Below are 10219 nucleotides of genomic sequence, written 5' to 3'. Positions count from 1 at the left end.
TACTTACAGAAATCAACTTTTATGTATAATGTGTGTATAGCAACATGATAGTATTAATAATAACTTCTCGATACTATATTTTAGAAATATACATGTTATCTCTTCTATCATAAATTGGGAACATCTCTATTGTCTTTCAGTCAATCTTTGATCTCCCAAAACAAATATACAGTCTCACATTCCATAATTAAGTGATGCACATCGTCCATAGCATTAAAAATATAATAATTGTCAACCATAATATTCAATTTTTGTTTAAAAAATTATATTGTTTAAAAAAAGATATTCCATTAATACATTGACATTGCATTTATTTAACTTTAGGATTAATTTAATATATGTTGTCCTTATTTCCATTATTTCTACTTTTGTAGCCTTTTTTTAAATATAACATATTGTTTATAAAGTAGACATAACAGTTTTACAGCATTCTCCAAGTCTTTAAGAAACGTACATTGTAAACACAGAACCATTTCTTCCTTGAAATCCAAATATGTATTATAAATACTAAACACGACGGTAGCCGGGGAGTGCAAAACTACATAAACATTTCATGAAACAAATTACAATAACGGAAGTCACGAAACTGTTAACAATCTCGGAAAACACACACCAATAAAACACAATTTCAGTAAACAAATTACCAAAATACGAAACACTTCACAATTTCAGAAAAAACAAAAACAAACTTAACGGTTCCTAAACTGGAAATGCAATATTCCAAAATTACAGCTTGACAGCTCGTTCAGCCAATCATGCTGTCCACATCCGCTGAGTCTTTATCCTCTTTCGGGCTCTGTGGACATGATTGGCTGACTTAGCTGTCAATCAATTATATGGGGATATTCCCTTTCCGGTTTATGAAATTGTAAATTGTTACGGCTTTTGTTTTTGTGTTTTCTGAGATTGTGAAGTCTTTTTTGTGTTTTCTCTAATTGTAATTCGTTTCATAAAATTTGGAAATGTTTTGCACTCCCAAATATAAATAATCAGTTGCTGGTTGTACTCTATGGTTGATATTTGTATGAATTCGCTTGGTAAATATAGCTTTTACTGTGAAGTTATGTTTGCACAGGAAGTCGCTCTTTAAACCGTCTCGTCTTCCGGTGTGGGCATGTTTCGTTACCGATCGGCAAGGAAAGGAAAAACTGACTGTTAAAATTATGTTTTCGGGACAGCTAAGGACTATACATCTTGTGGATTAATTAATTCTATGTTAAAAAGGTGTCTCAACACAAAGCAAATGTAAATAATCTGTTGCTGGTTGTATTCCATTGTTGATATTGGTATGGATTCACTTGGTAAATACAGCTTTTACTGTGAAGTTCTGTTTGCACAGGAAGTCGCTTTTTAAAGCACATCGGCTTCCGGTGTGGGCATGTGTCGCTATCGTACCGAACGGCAGAAAAATGAAAAACTGCTTGTTAAAATTATGTTTTCGGGACAACTCATGTCTTTACACCTTGTGGGTGAATTATTATATGTTGAAATGTGTCTTAACACAAAGCAAATATAAATAATATGTTGCTGGTTGTATTCCATTGTTGATATTGGTATGAATTCGCTTGGTAAAAATAGCTTCTACTGTGAACTTCTGTTTGTACAGGAAGTCGCTCTTTAAACCACCTCGGCTTCCGGTGTGGGCATGTTTCGCTATCGTACCGAACGGCAATATGACGAAAAACGGGTTGTTAAGATGTTTTCAGGACAACTAAGGACTATACACCTTGTGGATGAATTTATTATATGTTAAAATAATGTAAATAATCAGTTACTGGTCGCCTTCTAATACTTCTATGGTTGATTTCGGTATGAATTCGCTTGGTAAATATAGCTTTTACTGTGAAGTTCTATTTGTACAGGAAGTCGCTCTTTAAACCCTCTCAGCTTCCGGTGTGGGCGTGTTGCCGTCCTCGTACGGATCGGCAATCATTTCGAGCAGGCTGACGATGACATCTTCATGTTGATTTGATCAATAATTTGGACTTTTTTTTTACGTCCAAATTGGAGCAAAACAAATTAAAATCAGGAGGAAAAAACAGACAAGGATGTGGGGAAAGCACTTCCTGGCACATCCTCCATGATGACGTCAGCGGCTGCGTGAATCATCCTTCATTTCTCCAGGGGGGGGGTCAGGATGCTGACAGCGGACGTCAGCGCCGCCAACGAGACCCCCGTGTGACCCCCCGGGCCCGGTTCCGGTTACTATCCGCCACCATGGAGGACATCCTGCGGAGGCTCCACAAAGACGCAGCCGGACACAAGCACAAAAACCTCCGCGACGCCTGCTTGTTAGCCTGCGGTGAGTTGAACCGGACCGGACCGAACCGAACCGACGCCCCCCTCGGTGTGTGTTTGTGCGAGTCGGTGTGAGAGCGCTGGTGGTGGTCTAAGTTCCACCTGCTGCGCTTTAGGAAGGTCCCGGTGGGCGGGGCTATCTTTATTAATATTATGTCAATATCGTAGGTATACTTTCATAGATGACGTAATTGTTCATTCTTTGACTAACATCCTTGTTTGCTTTCTCCTCCATGGCACTCTTTACTGATGATCGCATGCTAGCAAACAAACAGCGTTCAGCTCATTTGTCACTCCTGACAACGATGTCGTTTTTATTTCAACCGGATCTCTTGTTAACAACAATATATCAAAGACAAAAACACATCATAGTCATTAAATATATCCTGGACGAAACCCAAATTATACAGGAATGTGTCCAAGACAAAACACATACTATTTATAATTATATGAATGAATGAAATAAGTTTATTTCGGTCATATAATCAACCATCAACCATTTTGTGTGACCAGTTTAACAGTACAGATTAGACATATTTAACAATCATACACATTTACACACAAACTATATATATCCAGGACAAAACACATAATATTCATTATTATATCCAGGAAAAACATAATATTCATAATTGTATACAGAGAAAAAAACACATAATATTTATAATTATATCCAGGACAAGATAGATAATATTCATTAATATATCCAGGAAAAAACACATAATATTGATAAATATATCCAAGACAAAACACATCATATTCATTATTATATCCAGGACAAAACACATATTATTCATAATTATATACAGAGAAAAGAACACATAATATTCATAATTATATCCAGGACAAAACACATAGTATTCATTATTATATGCAGGACAAAACACATAATATTCATTATTATATCCAGGACAATACACATAATATTCATAATTATATACAGAGAAAGAAACACATAATATTCAGAATCATATCCAGGACAAAACACATAATATTCATTATTATATCCAGGACAAAATACATATTATTCATGATTATATACAGAGAAAGAAACACATAATATTCATAATTATATCCAGGACAAAACACATATAATTTTATAATTATATTAAGGACTAAACACATAATATTCATAATTCTATACAGAGAAAAGAACACATAATGTTCATAATTATATTCAGAAAAAAAGAACACATCATATTCATAATTATATCCAGGACAAAACACATATTATTCATAATTATATACAGAGAAAGAAACACATAATATTCATAATTATTTTCAGGACAAAACACATAATATTCTATAATTACATGAAGGACTAAACACATAATATTCATCATTATATACAGAGAAAAGAACACATAATAATTATAATCATACAAAGGACAAAACACATAATATTTATTATTATATCCAGGAAAAAACACATAATATTAATAAATATGTCCAAGACAAAACACATCATGTTCATTATTATATCCAGGACAAAACACATATCATTCATAATTATATACAGAGAAAAGAACACATAATATTCATAATTATATCCTGGACAAAACACATAATATTCATTATTATATCCAGGACAAAAAACATATTATTCATAATTATATACAGAGAAAGAAACACATAATATTCATAATTATATCCAAGAAAAAAACACATAATATTCATTATTATATCCAGGACAAAAAAACATTTTATTCATGATTATATACAGGAAAAAAAACACATAATATTCATAATTATATCCAGGACAAAACACATAATATACAAGAATAAATCAAAGACAAAAGCACAAACTGAGTTTTTTAGGAGATCATGAAGATAATTAAAGCATCCATTAAAAGGGTGTCCAAACCTTTTCAACTGAGTTCCACACACTAAAAAAAAGGAAACATGCGGGGGCCATGTGTGTATACATATATATATATATATATATATATATATATATATATATATATATATATATATATATATATATATATATATATATACAATTTATTTATTTATTTTTAATCTTTGGGGCTCCCCTCAAGTTTGGTCCCGGGGACCCGGAAGGTTCTCAGTCATAAAAATATAAAAACTAAATCATATATTATTATTTTGTCATTCAATGCTTGAATCTCTTGATACATTTTGGGTCTGTCAATATAAAGTTTTATTATCATATTTTCTCATGTCCTACGCCCTTTTTGTCTAAGCTGCGTACAAACCTACAAATCATGGATTTTAATACTTGCTGCCATCTTGCAAGTATGCTAATAGGATCCCAGTTAGTTTTACGCTTGCTTTCTAGCCACAATGTTGAGCTTGGAAGAACACGAATGACATCATTTATTTTGATTTGCTGCAGAAACACTCCAGTCCCAGAATGCATCAGCCAAGATGTCGCCAGCTGACCTGCGGTAAGTAAGAATATTCCACCGTGACGTGTGTGTTGTAACTTGAGTATCCTAACATCAATAATGAATGAGGATGATTGACAGTGTGATATGATGTCGTCAGAATGTATTATGGGATGGACGTGGTGTTGTTTGTGTTTTGTCGACAGGGGGCGCTGCCTGTTGCCCCTTCAGATGGCGCTGGAGTCCAAAAACGTCAAACTGGGACAGACGGCGCTGAGCGGCATGCAAGTACGTAACCTCCAACCAAGCCCCGCCCCCTTTGCTCCTATTGGACAGCCAGTGTATTCAGATTTGTGTGGAGCAGGGCCCTGATTGGCTGTCTTCACAGTTTGAGACACAGACACACAAATTACTACACAAACACATTAATCAGATTACAGACACACACACTGAGATACAGACACACAAATTAATACACAGACACATTAATCAGATTACAGACACACACACTGAGATACAGACACACAAATTAATACACAGGCACGTGAATCAGATTACAGACACACACACTGAGGTACAGACACAGCAATTAATACACAGGCCCGTGAATCAGTTTACAGACGCACACATTGAGATGCAGACACACAAATTAATACACAGGCCCGTGAATCATACTACAGACGCACACATTGCGATACAGTCACACAAAGTAATACACAGGCCCGTGAATCAGTTTACAGATGCACAGTTTGAGATGCAGAAACGCAAATTAATACACAGGCACGTGAATCAGATTACAGACCCATACATTGCGATACAGACACACAAATTAATACATGAACACGTGAATCAGATTACAGACGCACAGGTTGAGATAGAGACAGAAATTAATACACGGACACGTGAATCAGATTACAGACGCACAGATTGAGATACAGACACACAAATTAATACACGGACACGTGAATCAGATTACAGACCCATACATTGCGATACAGACACACAAATTAATACATGAACATGTGAATCAGATTACAGACGCACAGATTGAGATAGAGACACACAAATTACTACACAGACACGTGAATCAGATTACAGACGCACACATTGGGATAGAGACACACAAATTAATATACGGACACGTAAATCAGATTACAGACGCAAACATTGCGATACAGACACACAAGTTAATACACAGACACATTAATCAGATTACAGACACACACATTGCGATACAGACACACAAATTAATACACAGACTTGTGAATCAGATTACAGACGCACACATTGCGATACAGACACACAAATTTATACATGAACACGTGAATCAGATTACAGACGCACACATTGCGATACAGACACACAAATTAATACACAGACTTGTGAATCAGATTACAGACGCACACATTGCGATACAGACACACAAATTAATACACGGACATGTGAATCAGATTACAGACGCACAAGTTGAGATACAGACACACAAATTAATACACGGACACGTGAATCAGATTACAGACGCACAAGTTGAGGTACAGACACACAAATTAATACACGGACACGTGAATCAGATTACAGACGCACAATTTAATACATGAACACGTGAATCACATTGCAGACGCACAGATTGAAATGCAGACACACAAATTAATACACAGAGACGTGAATCAGATTACGGACGCATACATTGGGATACAGACACACAAATTAATACATGAACACGTGAATCAAATTACAGACGCACAGATTGAGATGCAGACACACAAATTAATACACGGACACGTGAATCAGATTACAGACGAACACATTGCAATACAGACACACAATTTAATACACTGACTCATGAATCAGATTACAGACGCACACATTGCGATACAGACACACAAATTAATACACGGACACATGAATCAGATTACAGACGCACAAATTAATACATGAACACGTGAATCAGATTACAGACGCACAGATTGAGATGCAGACACACAAATTAATACACAGGCACATGAATCAGACTACAGACGCACACATTGCAATACAGACACACAAATTAATACACAGGCCCGTGAATCAGTTTACAGATGCACAGATTGAGATGCAGACACAAAAATTAATACACAGACACGTAAATCAGATTACAGACGCACAGGTTGAGATACAGACACACAAATTAATACACGGACACGTGAATCAGATTACAGACGCACAAATTAATACATGAACACGTGAATCAGATTACAGAAGCACACATTGTGATACAGACACACAAATTAATACACAGACACGTGGAACCGATTACAGACGCACACATTGCGATACATACACACAAATTAATACACAGGCACGTGAATCAGATTACAGATGCAAACATTCTGTACAGACACACAAATTAATACACGGACTCATGAATCAGATTACAGACGCACGCCTTGCGATACAAACACACAAATTAATACACAGGCCCATGAATCAGATTACAGATGCACAGTTTGAGATGCAGACATGCAAATTAATACACAGGCATGTGAATCAGATTACAGACGCTAACATTGCGATACAGACACACAAATTATTACACAGGCAGGTGAATCAGATTACAGACACCCAGATTGAGATAGAGACACACAAATTAATACACAGACACGTAAATCAGATTACAGACACACAGGTTGAGATGCAGACACACAAATTAATAGACAAACACGTGTATCAGATTACAGACGCACACATTGAGATACAGACACACAAATTAATACACAGACACATAAATCAGATTACAGACACACACATTGAAATACAAATTTGCAAATAGTTTTGCTACAATTATACTTCCATATCCGTGTTTCCATCAGAAGCTCCTGTGTGAGGACCACTTCGTGGGTGGGGTCAGCGAGGAGGCGGAGCCTGTGGAGAAGCAGCTTCTCAGTCAGATGCTGGAGGCGGTCAGAGTGACGCCCTTTCTGCACGAGGACTTGCAGGTGGAGGTGATGAAGGTAAGAAGCTTCCGGATGTTCGGGAAGGGCCGCATTGACGCGGCATCCTCCACTTTGTCTTGCTGTTGCGCCCGCAGGTCCTCCTGTGCGTCACATACTCGCCAAACTTTGACATCAACGGAGACTCCATCCTACGCATCGCACATGTAATTATCCGTCTTTGATTGTTTTATGATGCTAACACGTTAGCTGCTGCCGCTCTTAGCATGGAGTCTGATCGCCATAGCAACCACCATAGAGAGGCTGTGGTTGTGTTGTGCGTGTGTGCAGGTGTGCATGGAAACCTACGCCAGCAGCTGCCACCAGCGGAGCATCAACACGGCAGTGCGAGCCACGCTCAGTCAGATTTTGGGAGACTTGACCCTGCAGCTGCGGCACAGACAGGAGGTCACGTGATCGCCGACACTCGCTGCGATGAGTTCAGGGGGGCTGGGAGATGTCACGTTTAAACGTACGGCGCGTGACACCATGTTGTGCTGGTCCCCCCGCAGGAAGCAGACGGAGAGGAGCCGGCGACCCTCCCGCTGCAGAGAAAAGGTAAACACGCACACCCGCCCCCCAAACATGGCGTCCTGCACACTTTCATTATGACTCAGAACAACAACGCCTTGCCTTTTGTGTGCAGACGTGTCGCCCACCAGCCAGGCGCTGTGCGAGGATGTCGTCATGGTCCTGACACTTTTCTGTGACAAGCTGGAGTCGGTGGACGCGTAAGTGAAGAGCTGCTCTCTTCCTGTTTCCTAGCATGTACATGTCATGTGACACGTTAGTGCCTATCAGCTGATGATGATGTCATAGCTCTCTTCCTGTTTCCTAGCATGTACATGTCATGTGACACGTTAGCTCCTATCAGCTGATGATGATGTCACCGCTCTCTTCCGGTTTTCTAGCATGTACATGTCATGTGACACGTTAGTGCCTATCAGCTGATGATGACGTCATAGCTCTCTTCTTGTTTCCTAGCATGTACATGTCATGTGACACGTTAGTTGACGTTAGTCAGCTGATGATGATGTCATTGCTCTCTTCCTCCTCCAGCAGCAACCAGATGCTGCAGCTGCTCTACCTGGAGTGCATATTGTCCATGCTCAGCAGCTGCCCACCCACAATGCACCTGTCCAGAGGCTTCACTGACCTCGTATGGTATGACCGCCGAGACCTTCCTCTGATTGACACGAAGCAGCTGTTGTTACTACATTATACAATACATGTACATTACACCTTATACATTACACCTTATACAATACATGTATATCACACGTTATATACATTACACTTTATACAATACATGTACATTACACTTTACACATTACACTTGATACAATGCATGTACATTACACTTTATACATTACGCTTGATACATGTACATTACACTTTATACATTACACTTTATACAATACATGTACATTACACTTTACACATTACACTTGATACAATGCATGTACATTACACTTTATACATTACGCTTGATACATGTACATTACACTTTATACATTACACTTTATACAATACATGTACATTAAACTTTATACATTACGCTTGATACAATACATGTACATTACACTTTATACATTACATTTCATACAATATATGTACATTAAACTTTATACATTACGCTTGATACATGTACATTAAACTATATACATTACACTTTATACAATACATGTATATCACACTTTATACATTAAACTTTATACAATACATGTACATCACACTTTATACATTACACATTATACAATGCATGTACATTACACTTTATACAATACATGTACATCACACTTTATACATTACATTTTATACAATACATGTACATTAAACTTTATACATTGCACTTGATACAATACATGTACATTACACTTGATACATTACACTATATACAATACATGTACATTACACTCTATATGTTACACTTTATATATTACACTTGATACATTACACTTGATACAATACATGTACAGTACACTCTATAATTACACTTAATACATTACACTTGATACAATACATGTACATTACACTCTATAATTACACTTAATACTATACACTTGATACAATATATGTACATTACACTTGATACATTACACTCTATACATTACACTTTATATATTACACTTGATACATTACACTTGATACAATACATGTACATTACACTCTATAATTACACTTTATACATTACACTTGATACAATACATGTACATTACACTTGATACATTACACTTTATACAATACATGTACATTACACTCTATACGTTACACTTTATATATTACACTTGATACATTACACTTGATACAATACATGTACATTACACTCTATACAATAAAAATACATTATACTTTATACAATACATATACATTACACTCTATACATTACACTTTATACATTACACTTGATACAATACATGTACATTACACTTGATACAATACACTTCATACAATACATGTACATTACACTCTATACATTACACTTTATACATTACACTTGATACAATACATGTACATTACACTTGATACAATACACTTCATACAATACATGTACATTACACTCTATACATTACACTTTATACATTACACTTGATACATTAC

The 10219-nt window shown here is 36.7% G+C and overlaps 1 protein-coding gene across 3 annotated transcripts in view; it reads left to right on the top strand.

Annotated features, from left to right (window-relative positions):
- The first annotated feature begins 1827 nt into the window (after positions 1-1827).
- Positions 1828-10219, top strand: part of arfgef3 (ARFGEF family member 3) — a 38735-nt gene continuing 30343 nt past the window's right edge. Inside the window, exons 1-9 of one of the 3 annotated variants that reach the window (XM_062059401.1) lie at positions 1828-2302; positions 4658-4709; positions 4856-4937; positions 7499-7639; positions 7717-7785; positions 7910-8026; positions 8131-8176; positions 8265-8349; positions 8678-8782. In XM_062059401.1, coding sequence (XP_061915385.1) covers positions 2218-2302; positions 4658-4709; positions 4856-4937; positions 7499-7639; positions 7717-7785; positions 7910-8026; positions 8131-8176; positions 8265-8349; positions 8678-8782 — 782 coding nt within the window. In that variant the 5' untranslated portion in view covers positions 1828-2217. The remainder of the gene's footprint in view (positions 2303-4657; positions 4710-4855; positions 4938-7498; positions 7640-7716; positions 7786-7909; positions 8027-8130; positions 8177-8264; positions 8350-8677; positions 8783-10219) is intronic. The other 2 variants (XM_062059404.1, XM_062059403.1) reach the window with 2 other exon arrangements.

Source organism: Entelurus aequoreus, linkage group LG09, assembly GCF_033978785.1.
Source record: "Entelurus aequoreus isolate RoL-2023_Sb linkage group LG09, RoL_Eaeq_v1.1, whole genome shotgun sequence".
Lineage (NCBI taxonomy): Eukaryota > Metazoa > Chordata > Actinopteri > Syngnathiformes > Syngnathidae > Entelurus > Entelurus aequoreus.
The sequence above is the reverse complement of the archived record's forward strand: the minus strand, read 5'-3'. Positions and strand labels throughout refer to the sequence as shown.